Raw genomic sequence first — 16,900 nt, 5'->3', positions numbered from 1 at the left:
TACAACCATCACCCATGTTTGTCCAAAATCAACACGTCGGGTTAATTCCATCTTCTTTAGTGCTTGAACATGATACAGGTTGTAAGAGAATATTCGCAAAGATGACCGAATACAATTTCGAACAGTTGGGTTCGGAAAATCGAAGTGACATAACCCAGAGACAGAACATGCACTGCTGCACCCAAGTGCACTTACACTGGCTTTTTCTGCTGCAGTGTGTCTGGCTTCATCAATAGTTTCAGCATATATATGTCAGTGGCCTGTCTGTACTTGTCTTATCACAAATGAAATCTGTCTTTTCGATTTGTTATATGAACTTGCGTAAGACAATTTTGGAAAAATGCCCTTTCTGAATGTCATACATTCTACTTTATTCCCTGCATCCTTTGTTGTAATAACATTTTACTTGTTTTAACTCTTCACATGCTTGTGGATTTCATGTTGGTTAATGATCTACATTGAAATTAAGAAACTCGTTGACACCCGTGATAAATATGCGAAATAAACCGTAGTGAATCTCCTGGTGACAACATATGAAAATTGCGATATTTGTAGCGACATGATGACATTTTTTTAACTTTCTGTCATTCCGTTTCTAAATTGCAAGAAATACTTTATAATCAGTCTTTTTACACTTAAAGTGCGATCAAGAATTAAATATTTTTTTCCACAAATACACTTTTGTGCCTCTTGGAAAATTTGCTTAATGATCAAATAGAAGAATAGTGAACTATCGAAAGCGCTAGTTTTGAGTGTTTGTTTGAAAAACCATTAAAACTTTTGTATGTGATCCCATGTGTTAACTTCTTAAAACATAATTTAACAACGTATGATATTCCTACAAGTTTAAATGTTCGTAGTTAATGTATCGCACTAGAAAACTGGGCAAATATGTGAATTTATTATGAAAAATTCTATTATATTTATGAATTTGTTTCTGATCCGTCATGGAAAAAAGTATCTTTACTAGCCCTTGAATGGCCAAGCGTGTTAAGGCGTGCGACTCGTAATCTGAGGGTTGCGGGTTCGCATCCCCGTCGGGCCTAACATGCTCGCCCTTTTAGCCGTGGGGGCGTTATAATGTGACGGCCAATCCCACTATTCGTTGGTAAAAGAGTAGCCCAAGAGTTGGCGGTGGGTGATGATGACTAGCTACCTTCCCTCTAGTTTTACACTGCTAAATTAGGGACGGCTAGCACAGATAGCCCTCGAGTAGCTTTGTGCGAAATTCAAAAACAAACAAACAAAACAAACTAGCCCTTGATATTAAATAGATAATTGAAGTTTATTGTTATATTCCCTTAGCTGGGTCGGTAGTTGTTTTTTTTTTGTTGCTTAACATTACACATTTGGGATATCTCTACTGCGTCAAACACTGTATCAAAATCCAAATTTTAATTTAACTTTAATTTTAATTTTAGCTCTCAGACTTTACGCAGATCAACCGGATAGTGAGGAACGCCACATATTGAAAAATAAAGTCAAGTACGGTATCTCACTGTAACACTAAACGGTTTCAGATACTCTTTCGGTTGAAAATAATGTATACATTTATAATACGTGTAAACAAAACATATATCTAATTTGTTTGATGTTGCACTTAGATAATTAAAATAATTTCTAGATTCACAGGAATAATACCAGTAATAAACATAGTCTTCTCAAAATGTAAATTGGAGGGTTCGTCGATCGCGGATCGTTAACGGTCTCATGTTGTTTCGGGGCTGTGGGTGCGTTATAAGAGCAACAGTCAAATTCCACTATTAGGTAAGAAATGAACTGCTGGTAGGTGCATTTGATTTTCGGACTTGTCGTTAAATATTAGGAATTTCTATGCCCATAACCCCCATTATATTATATTCCGCATGGTGGGAAAACTATTTATTCAAGGTATATATTAAAATTTTGTTTGTTTGTTTGTTTTTGAATTTCGCACAAAGGTACACGAGGGCTACCTGCACTAGCCATCCCTAATTTAGCAGTGTAAGACCAGAGGGAAGGCAACTAGTCATCACCACCCACTGCCAACTCTTGAGCTACTCTTTTACCAACGAATAGTGGGAATAACCGCCTCATTATAATGCCCCCACGGCTGAAAGGGCGAGCATGTTTGGCGCGACGAGGATGCGAACCCGCGACCCTCAGATTACGAGTCGCACGCCTTAACACGCTTGGCCATGCCGGGCCATATATTAAAATAACAACTGTTATGGTGTGAGCGCCTTTGACTTGAGAAGCGTTATTGTGACAAATTTTATTTGCCATAATACTATGGTGTGAGGCTTATTTTATTTCTAAACATAAAATTTAAGCTGTTTCGAGGTTACAGTATTTGTTGGTTACAGTTGGTCTGACGAGATTTGGTATTTTGAGTGAAACGCTTCTTCGGCAATAGATATGGCGGATAATGCGTAGTTAAAATGTTCTTTTTCATTCTTCTTTTCGGAATAGCCTGAATGTATCGAATAAAAAAATGTAGTATTTACATGTAAAATAACTTTATTACTGTTTTCTTATGCAAATATAACTCATCGAAATCTTGCTTCAACAGCCAAGGGCGTTCAATCTCTAATAGATATTACAATTCTGAGTCTTATACGAAACATAATGCTATAATTACGTCTAAAATGCATCTCAACGATTGAGATACAGACAGCTTAGACGGACTAAGTTCAGAAATAAATGTAGCATTAATAGACATCATAGAAGATTAGTAGTTAGCATCTATAAGAAGACTTCATGGCTTGCACAGATTTTTTCATATTTCTTTTCGCATAATGGCTATTTTTATCCATCATTTTTTAAAATGTTTTTCAACATTCTTTACGAAATTCAACAAGTTTCCTCACAAGTTAGAAGAAATGTGTCATATAAAAACGTACATTTTAATGTGTAACCTATTTCAGGTTTCTTGTGTAAGTGATAAGTACGTACGAAGGATTAATTATAGAAACTATGAACCTTTACGTTCATTATGGTGATGTAGTTCTAATGTGCTTATTTCTATATTTTAAGTAATCTCTCTCTCTATACACATATAGTAAATTGTGTTGACGAAAGAACTGGTTGTAAAATTTACATTTCATTTTCCAGGATATATTTGTGTATTTACAAAAAAAGTAATTGTCACAAAAAATGATACAATTTCCATTTATTTCACAGATACAATATTCACGTATATTTCGCAGTTGATATTATAATAAAAATAATACAAATACAGATATTCAGTTGAAGCAAACAATAATTTCTGTGATTTAAACACCAAAATTATTTAAAAAACAAAGTCAAAACTCGAATTATTGTCGACTTACAAGGCTATATCATTACGAAAACTGCAAAAGAAACAGTTGACAATTCAAGATTATCAATGTTTGTGTGTGTGTTTTCTTATAGCAAAGCCACATCGAGCTATCTGCTGAGCCCACCGAGGGGAATCGAACCGCTGATTTTAGCGTTGTAAATCCATAGACTTACTGCTGTACCAGTGGGGGACGATTATCAGTTACGAACAATAATTGTCACTTGGGATCTTCTGGTCCCTTACCGAAAGCTCGCAAGAGACAACACTATACAGTGTTGCCTGAAGAAAGCTCCGATAAGAAGGGCAAAAACTTGCAAATAAAGGTATTTTAACGTAGAGAAAAGTCCGTGTATACATTAACCTACGTTATGAGTGTTAAATAACACCAGTATGTGTATTTATTCCTTTTAGTAATTTTTTTGTGTTACTTACACTTACTTTGCTGAACGTATTCCTTTTTAAAGTCCGATTGAAACAAAATTGAGTTTTCATTTTTCACAGTTTAAATTTTAAAGAAATACTGCACTTTTACTTGAACACTTTAGGAGTGACTTTCACGTTTCAATGTTCAGGACATACATGCGTTGTCTTAAATAAATCACTATAGTATTTACAATATCTTAGCAATTTACAGATATGCGATTGTCAACATTAAATGTTACAAAAATCGCAATTCTTTACAATTGTACTTAGTGCAGACAATTCGATTTATACATTTATCTTAGCTGCTATGCGAAAAATTAGAATGCACCGACTTTTCATTGGTTTCAGGGCACCTGAATTGTGGTCTTGAAAATCGTATAACTCTGAGAAATTAGATTTATAGATTCTCGATTTGGTGGTAAACTATTTGGTTATCACTGTTAGTTTTTAATCGTAGTTTTATACTGGGCATGAACTTTTTAAATTCACAAATCTTATATCATGCAGAATGCCTTTACTAAATGAAACCTTGTGATACCAAGAACAACAAAGCAACCATTACCATTATTTAATAAAATGCAAGGCACACTGAATCACTTTTCATTACTATGGCTATCTCAGACGTCCGTTTGTTTGTAGTTTCTTTCACGTGCTGTTAACGACGCCTCATCTACGTCTTTTCTGTAACATGTTTGAAGATCAATATAGTCTCCGTTATGATGACCTGAGTGCATTCCCTCTCCAAGATAGCTGGGGTCTTTCCATGGTACCTGATGATTCTCGTTCTCGGTGGGCACCGCTTGGTGTATTTCCTTCGTAAATGAAATAGAATCTCGTTTATCATCACAGCAATCGTGTATAGAAAATTGAAGATTACTATAAATCACTGTAGCTTACATATAAGTTCAGAGTTTCTCATTTATATTTCTCATTAATGCAATGACATGGTAATAAATTATGTAGAATTCTATAATTTCTAGCTCTATATAAATACTGTATTTTCTTATAGTAAAGCCACATCGAGCTACTTGCTGTATCTGTTAAAGAGATTCGAACCCTTGAGTTTATAAATGGCAATATTTATTCCCAAACATCTGAATTTATAGGGAATTTTAAATTTTACCGGTGTTTGTAAAATTCCAGTATTAAGTTATACTAATGATGGTAGATTGATATACTTCCACCACCATGTTAAATAGATAAAACAGAAAGAAGTGGGTACAGTAAAACCAATTGGAGTACGTAAGTTATGTGAGAGGAACAAAAAAACAAAACGTCGCGTAATTACAAACAGGCACTAATTTATCATGACAGATACAGATCCAGTGTATTTATATAACCATTTGTGAATACATGCATCCACTAATTTTTCATGATAGTTACAGGTACAGTGGATTTATGTAACAATTCGAGAACACATGCAGGCACTAATTTATCATAACAGACACAGATGCAGTGTATTTAATATACGCAAACTATTTTCCTCGACAAAATGTATATATCGTTAAAGTAACATACATATATAAGTGTTAGCTTACAAAATTATTAGTGGAATCTTGTTGGGACAATCCTGCAACTAGACAAGTTCCTTTCTGACTTTGGCGCTCATCTTGATTGCCAATATTACAAACAGGGATTTCAAGGTATTTGGTATCTGCTGAGAAAACAGCGTTCACCATTTTTAGTGCGTGAAATATAAATAATCTAATCTGAAACAGTTGAAAGAAAAACAAACAGTACTAATAAATGTACCCATTAAAGAAATAAGACATTAAACTGTTGTATCTATAGACGCTATTACACACAATGTGAGAAATCAAGGATGTAAAAACAAAGTTTTTTATATATTTTTTAAACATTTCGCACAAAACTACACGAGGGCTACCTGCACTAGCCATCCCTAATTTAGCAGTGTAAGACCAGAGGGAAGGCAGCTAGTTGTCACCACCCACGGCCAACTCTTGGGCTACTCTTTTACCAACGAATAGTGGGATTGATCGTCACATTATATCGCCCCCACGCCTGAAAGAGCGAGCATGTTTGGTGCGACGGAGATTCGAACCCGCGACTCTCAGATGTCTAGTAGAGAAACGAAGTTCTCACTGTATATTATGTGTAACAGCTGGAGATCAATTTTTGTCAGTGTTATAGAAATGACAAACTTTGATACGAAAAAGGAATTCATGATACAAAATTTGAACGTGTTTTTATTTCTGACTTTTCCTTCAACATTTTCACGCGTAAAACTTCCTTAGCAGGATTTTAAAGTTTGCGTAAATTAATATCAATGTCAAATTTTACGTTACGTAATTTTTCCAATGTCTAATATTTTGTGATAAATGTTATCATACAAAACAGCTTATTATTATAAATACCATAATTTTAAATTAATCGTGGACATCAAGAACTATGATTCATGCAAATTAATCAATAGATAGCAGAATAACTGACTTTGGTCAAGATTGTTAAAGTTGAAAAACGTTGACATTTTAGTGAAGAAAATATAATAATGTTCAAAAATAATAGACCAAGTAAAGAAAAATATTTTACATAAATTGTTTTGGAAACGTATGAGTGCATTACTAGATTTTTTAAGACATGTTGAATTAAATAGTTATTGGCTAACAAACACCCGACCTGATAGTTAGGGTGTTATACTTATAATCTTGGGGTCACGGGTTCGAATCCTGCCCCGTCAAACACGCACGCCCTTTTAGCCGTGGTAAAGCGTAGCCCACGGTGGTGGTGGGTGGTGATGACCAGCTGCCTTCCTTTTAGTTTATCACTTCAAAATTAGGGACGGCTAACACAGATAACTCTCTTGTAGCTTTGCGCAAAATTCAAAACAAACCAATGAAATACCAACCTGGGATTACATCAGGACAGTTTTCTTCGTGCATTTCTTTCGAGAATTCGTCAGCAGACAATATTTCTTTATCTGGTTGATTTGTGTATTCTCTGTAAAACACGAGTCGTGTTACATAAGTGAATTCATTTAAAAAATCATGAAATAGAGTTTTGTACAACGCGAGAATTAACAACATAAATTTCTAATACATTCAGCTTTGATACATCTTAAAGATGTATTCTTTCAATCAGTATGCCTCATAGTTAAACAACAAAGACAAAATATTTCTGATTCCGACTTGGATAAGTTTAATATCTTTACTAAAGTGAATGAGTAAACTAACTTGTCTTTCATTAATTCTTTCTATTTTAAGCTAAAGGTGCGAGTGAACAAAAATGTTATAACTGAAAACATGGTGGAAATAACACGTGTTTGAAGTTACACGTTAAATATCATTTAATTTGAGTAGTTTTATTTGTAATTATGTGTTAAGAAATACTAGTTTTCTTCTCGCATGATAATTATTTGTACGTTGAATTTTCACGTAAACCTACTCGATGGCTATCTGAGCTAACCGTCTCTAATTTTGAAATGACAGATTAATTTTTTAGTGTGGATGATTGGTAGTGGAAAGTTAGAAACACCATCAGATAGGCTTAGCAGCTTTGCTATGAATACAAAATGCAACTGCAAGAGATCTAATATAATTTACCTATTGCATTCCAAAGGAGAGTATGCAATATATGTTTATTTAAGATAAGTAATTGTTTGTACATTGAGCTATGTATCAGTAATCTTATGTAATTAAGACCAATCAAAATAATTGTTTTTATGTAGTTACAGTCAAAGAATATTTTATTACAATCAATGCGTTTGTTTCGAAAATTAAGAGCTGTGAAAGAAATATATTGATTAATTAATTTAGTAAAAGTGTTCAAGTGGTATATGATACCAATAAACAGGTACCTACTTCATGATAATTTGTATTTCACCTTGTCATAACTCAAAAAGTACATTCGTTTCTGTTGAAATAGTTGTTATTTCCAACCTCACTAAGTCAATTTCCAAGGTTTGTTTGGAAAATTCATTAACATTTTGAAAGAAAATCGAAAGCAACTTCTTTAATGTTTGTTCACTCGAAATACAAAAATATTGTAAACACACGTATAACGTAATATTATGTGACACATACATTATTTTCAGCACCAATAACGTAAAGTATGTTGTGTTAGAATACTTTATTTTAAAACACACCACATTAGGACTGATTTTAACAAAATGTTTTTCATTCTGCATGAACTGGCAATAAATATTTAAGAACAGAAAGAGGCATGTACTGTGTCTGTCACTGAGAGGTATTGTTAACAGCGTACAACTCTGTCAGTGTGTTCGAACAAAACTAATTCATTTTTAATAACCAATTTTTGTAAAGAGCGGTTTCTACGTGTCTAAAGTGTTCTCCTAATAAGCTTCAACTAAGTAAGCATTCGAAAGTCAAAAATGTTAAAAGAATTTTAGTAGTAAAAACATACATAAAGGTAGCGTAGAGATGAAAATTAAATATTTATTAGTTCTATGCTGAAAAACATCACATTAAGGAAAGTATAAAAAGTGTATTAGAGAATTTGGAAGACAAGCACAAATTATCTTCTTTAAAATAAACCAGTAGAGAATCACCTTGGAATACCATTCTTCAAAAGGAGTATTGATATAAATAATTATTATATATATATATATATATAATCTGTCTTTCTGTAAATGTAGTATACGACCCGGTATTTTAGTAGTCAAACTTCAAACAAGATATTTGTATATCAGACAATTTTCCAACTTACACCAAATCAGCTGTAACAATAGTTTTGATGCTAATAACGTATAATAATAAGTTATGCAGAGGAATGATCTAATCCTATACTCACGTAATCTAATTATTAAGAAAATATTTCTAGTGCTAGTCTACTCGAGAAAGATATTCAACTGAGAAGGTTTGTTTGTTTGTTTTATGAATTTCGCGCAAAGCTACTCGAGGGTTATCTGCGCTAGCCGTCCCTAATTTAGCAATGTAAAACAAGAGGAAAGGCAGCTGGTGATCACCACCCACCGCCAACTCTTGGGCTACTCTTTTACCAACAAAGAGTGGGATTGACCGTCACATTATTATGTCCTTACGGCTGAAGGGGCTAGCATATTTGGTGCGATGGGGATTCGAACCGCGACCCTCAGTTTACGAGTCGAATGCCTTAACCCACCTGGCCATGCTGGGGCCTGAGTAGGTAAGGTGATAAGTAATGCGTGTACCACAGTACGTAATTTTGATTAAGAGAACTATTTTCCTATGTGTCACTTCAATATCACTACACGTCATTAAAGCTTGTAGCATACTCTCATTGTTACACGTGCTAAACAATACAGGATGCAGTAGATACAACTACACCATTGTTCTTTGTCTTGGAGTAAATCTACATTGGGTTATCTATATTAATCGCAGGGAATCGAGCCCCAGATTTTAGCGTTACTTCATAAACTTACCGCTGAGCCACTGGAGGGCCTTTATGCGTAGAAATAACTGTTGAATTTGCTTAATAACATTACGTTCAAGTGTTTTTAGTGGTAGTACTAACATGATAATTTATGGGAATTCTACCGATCGTACTTATGCGTCTTTTATCAAGCTCTGATAGCCTTTTGCAAGCTAAGTTTTTCCTCATTTTTCTTTCTTCGTGTGTGTACTGGAAAGATTTAGAGTTATTTTCGCTCTTCTTGAATACCCTGTGGAGCTTAATACAAGATCCAATGGTATTCTGAATAAATAATGGCCTCGTTCATTCCCCAAGGTGGAGGAAATTGTATGATGCAAGCGAACACCCGAAAAAAACACCTACAAAATTATCAGCAATTCGACTGCATTTGCTAACAATCATTCTACTACTCGGCTCGACTATATTTTATGTTATTATTTTAAAAGTTAACGGTTTCGCTAAAACAACAAGAACAACATAGCTTCATTATGATAAAAGTATTTGGATTTGATGTCAATGTCTTGTTTGTAATAACATGGCATTTCTGCATATTCACTATGTTAAACAACAAGAAACAGAATGTAAACAGTGGACTGTTTTTTGTCAAGCAGATAATGTATAAATAATAGACATTTTAAGAACAAAACATACGTGTTACTAAAAGTGACCGTTCAGGTGTACAAACAAAATATACTGAAGTTTGTGAAAAGAATTAAAACAACTCGTATTTAAAGTGAAAAGAGTTCTCATCGTGACGCAGATAGTCCATCTATGAAAGTAGAAAAATTAAAATTTTACCTTAATCTGCACATAGTATCTTACACTATTATGCATAGTTCTATGGGAATTAGGAAATGAAAGAAATACTGTCTAGCCTACCAACTTCTTAATATAAATACAAAGGCAAATTTTCTAACGAAGCATTTGCATACATGCAAAAATATGTATAGTAGTACTGTATGTTGCATACTCATGTTACTATGCCGGGTTGCAAATTGATTTTCATCATTAGGTACATTAGGTATATGTGGAGTTACATATAGAAATATTTAGTTTTACGCTCTGCATTTTGCGGTTTTTATTGTCGTTTTTGCTATTTTACAAATGCTCCGTCACCTGGTGATGGATAATCACCAAATTTGGCATGAAAGTTTGTTTTATTTCTGCAGAGATACATACAAAGTTGCAGGTTCATATTTTATAATTTGCAGTTTTATTGGTGTTTATATGTTTACTACAATTACATATAAGGGAAGAAACTTTTCATGTCCTGAGATAACATTTTATTAATTACGAATTTACATAACGTCCTTCTAGAGGACGGGTACTCCAGCTAGATATATCAAAGTGATGAAAATAAGCTGATCCGTTCCGCCACGGTGCTTGCTGTTACGCCGTGTGGATAAATACTTTTGCCAGGTTTATTTTATATTTTGACTTACCATAACGGTTTTCACCAATATTGTTTCATTGTGGTAAAAATGTAATGCATTTTGTGCTCCCCCTACAAATCAGGTGAGATGTATTTACAAAACTGAAGTACATTTTGTGCTTCCCCTACAAATCAGGTGAGATGTATTTACAAAACTAAATTACATTTTGTGCTCACCCTACAAATCAGGTGAGATGTATTTACAAAACTAAAGTACATTTTGTGCTCACCCTACAAATCAGGTGAGATGTATTTACAAAACTGAAGTACATTTTGTGCTTCACCTACAAATCAGGTGAGATGTATTTACAAAACTAAATCACATTTTGTGCTCACCCTACAAATCAGGTGAGATGTATTTACAAAACTAAAGTACATTTTGTTCTCCCCTTACAAATCATTTGAGATGTATTTACAAATCTAAGGTACATTTTTTATTCCATTCCAACTTTTGTTTTTTTCAGTTAAATGTAGTAACTGTTAGTATTAATTGTATGATAAAACTGTTGAAGCTTTGGTCTACATTTATCAACAATGCTAATTTTGGAATATGGGTAATATAAATTGCTAATATAGTGGTAAGAAATTAAAGCTACTGTCATTTTTGAATATATATATTGTATATTAATTTTAATATCGAATTTTGTTTCAGTTATTATTTCTACGGGAACATTACACATCTTTGCTGGTGAAAAAATAACATGTGCTCAGTGAAAAAGCTAGCTAGCTTCCTATTAAGCGAATTGTACACAGAATTAATTCGCTAATCGTAAACCGTCGATAAATTATTCGGTTCCAAATCATATAGAAGACTTATTATTGTTTGTAAGGTTATAAAACTTTCGTATATAAATCATTATTTGTAGAAACTATTTGTAAAACACGTTATTATAAGTTGCATTATTGCTTGTATATTAAAACATATCTGTGTTAAGAAAGACAATTGTGTGTATCAATTTTGTTGTTAAATATCATAAATTTGATAGATACTGATATTTAATTAATTTCTAAATCAAAATTATTACTTAACTCATTTTAGGTTGTTAGAAGTCGTAATACTAACCTAATAAGTCGGAGGTTCGACCGAGATAGATTATAATAAGTAACATTATATGTAAGTGTGCTTCTTTGTACGTGTTTTCAGTTAGTAAAAGTAAAAACAATAATTCTTACGTAATTTTCCCCTTGGATTTTCGATTTTCTGGAACAAAAAATGCAGAATATTTTAGTCTATTCTATAACCAAACAAAAACAATGTCTGCCAGAAATTTTATTATTTCACTACTTAAACACACATTGGAAATATTTGGTATTGAGAAAATACGTAACGAAATTCAAAAATTTATATAAAATTTGACTAGATTTACTTCTGACACAAATGCATGTCAAATAATTATGAAATTATTTTACAGATAATTCTCAAACAGTAAAATAAAGTTAAATATTTGGGTAAAAACTTATTAACTTGTAATTTCTGAAGAAAGCTTAAGACACGTATATAATATATATGTAAGTGCCTTACAACTTCTTTAAAGTATTATATTAGTTTACATTCTATTCTTTCTTATTTGTCTCAGTTTCAAAATAATTTGTTATTTAAAACATTTGAAATGATGTAATTTCTCACCTTTGCGTTGACGAATTTGTCTTGTTTTCAGAATGACGATTACACAAAGTACAATTAAGACTAAAATTCCGACGATAGACAGCAGAACAATCAAAACAGGGTTTACATGAATTTTCCATTCGCTTTCTGGAAGAATGTATTTTAATTCATAACATATTATAAATCTAATGTACCTTCAATTATTGATGTGTAATGACATTATACAAAAATATCATTCACTATTTTACAATGTTAAATTAAACAACCAAAATAATAATGAATGTTGATGCTGAAATATTAAAACATACCATATATTTTTGTATTGAAAGTGTTTTCTTTCCACGCGTATTATCATTGTAGTAAAGTTGTCCACACAAAAACATTTTCTCTGATACTATAAGCACATTTTTTTCCCGAAAAGCTAATCATATGAAAGCTTAAGTTAGTTTCCTTAGATCATTCAGTTATATGGTGATTTGAAAAAAAACTAAAAGAGAAACTAATTTATATTAAATAAATATGTATTAGGACGTATATTATTTATGTAATCAGAATACTCACAATCTAATTAAAGTCTAAAATAAAATATATTATTTAATACCTCAGTTTCGTTCACAGAAATTGAAATATAAATGCGATAAGTTGTAGCAGTTAGTAGTACAAAAAACATGTACATATCTCACAAAGTTAGTTTAGCAAAACAACGTAAATTGAATTTTTTGCTAAAAATGTACTTTTTTAAGCTCCTACATGACACTGACTTCATTACAATAATATAATAAAGGTCCAGCATGACCAGGTGGATACTGCGCTCGACTCCTAATCTAGGGTAGGTTCGAATACCTGACCATACATGCTTGCCCTTTCAGGCGTATGAGCGTTATAATATTACAGTCAATCCCACTATTCGTTAGTAAAAGAGTATTCCACAAGTTGGCGGTGGGTGGTGGTGATTAGCTGTCTTCCCTCTAGTCTTACACTGCTAAATTAGGGACGGCTAGCGCAGATAACCCTCGTGTAGCTTTGCAAGAAATTCAAAAAACCTAACCAAGCCAATCATTATAATACATTCACCATATAATTAATACCTTTTAAAACATGTCTGTGCGTTTCCGAATAATAAAAAAATAAGTTTTTACTGGAACATAAAACAAGAATCCATATGGGAAGACAAACAACGCTGAGTTCACTTTACCGTACAGAAAATGTTAGACTTCACGTAAGCGTGCAAAACTAATTCATTTTGGAACCATGCGGGCAAAGTCCTTAAAGTTGTCTGCAGTCCTTTTCTACGCTCAAAATGGAAGGTTATACTTTATATGACCCATCCTCGCCCTTTCAGTCTTAAAGGCATTATAATGATATAGTCAACCTTGCTGTCCTGTTAGCAAAAGAGCAGCCCAAGAGATGGCGATGGATGGTGAAGACTAGCTGCCTTCCCTCTAGTCTTACACAGACCTGGTGTTTGATTGGCTACATAACAACTCCATGTTAGAAACAGCACAGTCATAGATGGCGAACGAAACAGAACATAATCTGGTGTTGAATGTTACGCAACTTACACGCGTATGATAATTTTAGTGAATTAAGATATTTCTTCAGAGAAACTCGAAATCAAACGCTGCATAAAAGCAGCATTTAACAGATATTATCAAAGGAAGAGTGAAACATTTACAGCAAGTGCTTACTACTCCTGAACTTTTAACATGGAACTTCATCACACAATAATCTACTTTCGAGCATAGTTACTTGAAGAATATTTACACTAACTGTTCCTAATTTAGCAGTGAAAGGCTAAAAGGAAAATAGCGAATCAACACCACCCATCATCAACACTAACCACTATGCCCTGAGGAGTGCCCTAACCACCATCTCTCTTTTGTCTGACAAGTAATTTTTATTCCACATCTTCAGAAGAATATATTCAAATTAATTTCTGCTTGAACATCCCTGTATCATATAAGACTAATTCACTTCACAATTTCCAGTTTATTCATTCTTTCTACCCTTATATGAGGTTCTGAGTTTCAATACATATAAAACAATTTTGGTTGGGAACACGCATCAATGACCCTCTTAGAAAAAGAAAACGTTTGCGTGTTTACGCATATATAACAGTCAAATATGTTATAGTTTGCACACGTGTTTGTTTTGAAAACATATTTGTATTTTAGCTGATTTCAAACGCAATATAATCATGTCCATTTTAACTAATATCTTTAAACCTTGTTCACAAAGAGATAGTTTTAATGCACATATTTTTAAACTAAGTTGACGACTAACAATCCTTTCAACATAGCTACTCCAAGAAACAAATTTCTTAGTCTCATAATCAACACATCGGGTCACAAAAGAAATGTCTGTAGGAAAAGAAATCTTCCTGTAAATTACGGCCAGAAATACTTATAAAGTAATGGATCAACCATTAAGTATATTTGAGAAATGAACTTGTCTATTGCCATATGCTTATTTTTCCATCTGTACCAAAACCAACTCTTTATGCCAAATTAAGTAGTTATGATTGAATGTAAGGTGATGCTATTGCCATCTTTGAATAATTTTATTCTTCAGATTACAACTTTCCAATATCTCTTAGCTGACATAGCGACTTAATTGGCTGACCGACTGATGTAATATTCTAAGTATACACTTGTAACTATAGGTTAAAATTAGCCGACTTGAATAGATGTATAACATTAATAAAAAATTATAAAATTGGGATTAGGGTTTCTGGCGTGAAAAATCCCTTATGGGGGCACTAGTTGAACTTGAAGTTGGACACATACTATAAATTCTACGTATTACTTACGAATAATGATAGTTTTAACGAAATGTATAGACACACCCTATTTCATCATTCAAATCACCTAGTCCAGTCGAGAGTCAGATTCAAAATCCACTCCATTTTCTCCCGTTTTCAAATTTTTACAATCATCATGGTTTCTTACAGTAATCTATACTGCAACAGTCTTTGAACACAGATACGGAGTTACTTTTTATAATTGAATTTCTTGCGTCAACCCACCTTGACAAAGTCTGATAAAGGAGAATAATCATTATCATATTTCCAGTCTCTAATAACTGGAGATGATGGACAAAAAATAGGTCTCAAAGCATGGATACTGATAAACGTTTGAAACTTTGCCATTTAAATGTATATATTAGTACAAAGATTTGTCGGTGGGAACTTGGTAGTGTGCAACTACTTTTTTGCGAATAGAAGGTGATACAAATCATCAGGTTTACAAAATCTTTATCACGTCTGTATGATGAGATTTTTCCCCCATCTTCTAATAAACCAGTTGTTGAATCATATCCTGTTATGGCGTGAATTGCTGATAGATATTAACGGTGCTACTTTCCTGTAGATGAAACGATGCTCAAGGTTCAATGTGAATGAACATTTCACGTCAGCCAATGCCATTATAATGATGACAAAACAGCATCGCTACGTCAATACCATGAGAACAGACGACAATCGTATCACAACCATTAGTTATGGAGTACTAGCAGTGAAAAACAACAACATCCTTTTATAAGCTTCCTAGTGGTAAAACAAATAACAGATACACAGAAGCTTTTGGCGGAAAGTAGAAATCGATTTGTTAACGCAATTTTAGATGCCACCTATACGTAAATATGTTCCAGATACGCACAAACAAAGGACACCTTTTAATTCAGTGATGGTTGTATATACTGATGGGTTCACTGGTTTATTCCTTGGTCGATATCTTGCTGATGGTTAAAATAATGATGAATAAACTACTCATCACATTTTTCGAAATAATGTTGAAAATATTTGCGCTCAGATACAACCATAAGATGTGGATATTGTAGATAAAGCATTGAGAGATGTATTGGAAGGACTTTACGAAGAATTGAAAACCCGCTCACTATAAGTGAGTTGAGAGGTAGAGGCAATAAACAATAGTGTAACATATCGGATGCTATTTAGTTTCTTTAATTTTCAACTATTTTTATAGGGTGATAATTTACAATATTTCAGTATCATTTGCTTTTCCTAAAAACGCAAAAACTAATTCAGCTGTCGCACAACGTAGTCAGATCTTGTGAAATAACCCAAAACAATCTAAGCAAGTTCTAGAATCTGAAGAATTACCAGGAAAGAGTTCGATATGAGAAATCATTAGAGCAGGAGATATGGCTTTGGACTTACCACTGTTGTTTGAGGAACTTCTGCGTTCACTGATACTGAACGTACACTGGTTGAAGTAATTTATAGCTACAAGAAAATTTATCCGACGATAGATTTTTGTGAAGTGTGGACCAGGAGTAAAATATATAATTTTTTTCTGTAAAAATATCAACTACCAAGTTTTAGTGCGACCTGTGCTAGTTTGGTACTGCTACTTTTGTACTGATGTAATACTTGTGGGATGCGGTAGTCAATAATGTGGGTCACGACCCTCAAAGTTACAAGAAAAAAATCACTTGGTACACAGGTTACTTAAAATGTGACACTTTACATGGGTGGTTTATGTAAATAAAGAAATTCCAGCGCTGGACAAAATTCCTATCTTATTGACCCTTGTTCTTTCTTTTCTTTACCTGTCTACCATTTACTACTTCTAAAAGTTTACAGATTAGTTTGTACGTTTGTTGCATCGCGCAAAGCTACACAATGGGCTATCTGTGTTGTGCCCACCACTACTATCGATATTCAGTTTTTAGTGTTTTAAGTCTCCATACTTGCTACTCTGTCAATATGGGGCTTACAGATTAAAGTTTTATCCTTAACCTCAACTCATAT

General features: G+C 33.2%; 1 protein-coding gene across 2 annotated transcripts in view; it reads right to left on the bottom strand.

Annotated features, from left to right (window-relative positions):
* Positions 1 to 3,180: 3,180 nt before the first annotated feature.
* LOC143233151 (protein turtle-like) overlaps positions 3,181 to 16,900 on the bottom strand; it is a 124,656-nt gene continuing 110,936 nt past the window's right edge. The window contains exons 9-13 of one of the 2 annotated variants that reach the window (XM_076469095.1): positions 12,151 to 12,276; positions 11,697 to 11,724; positions 6,591 to 6,682; positions 5,263 to 5,378; positions 3,181 to 4,536 (exon numbers count right to left, since the gene is read on the bottom strand). In XM_076469095.1, the coding sequence (XP_076325210.1) occupies positions 4,342 to 4,536; positions 5,263 to 5,378; positions 6,591 to 6,682; positions 11,697 to 11,724; positions 12,151 to 12,276 (557 nt within the window). In that variant the 3' untranslated portion in view covers positions 3,181 to 4,341. Of the gene's footprint in view, positions 4,537 to 5,262; positions 5,382 to 6,590; positions 6,683 to 11,696; positions 11,725 to 12,150; positions 12,277 to 16,900 lie in introns of both variants that reach the window. The other variant, XM_076469094.1, reaches the window with a different exon arrangement.

Source organism: Tachypleus tridentatus, chromosome 12 (assembly GCF_004210375.1).
Source record: "Tachypleus tridentatus isolate NWPU-2018 chromosome 12, ASM421037v1, whole genome shotgun sequence".
Taxonomy (NCBI): Eukaryota; Metazoa; Arthropoda; class Merostomata; order Xiphosura; family Limulidae; genus Tachypleus; species Tachypleus tridentatus.
Note: the sequence above shows the minus strand (reverse complement) of the source record. Positions and strands in the feature narration are given on the sequence as shown.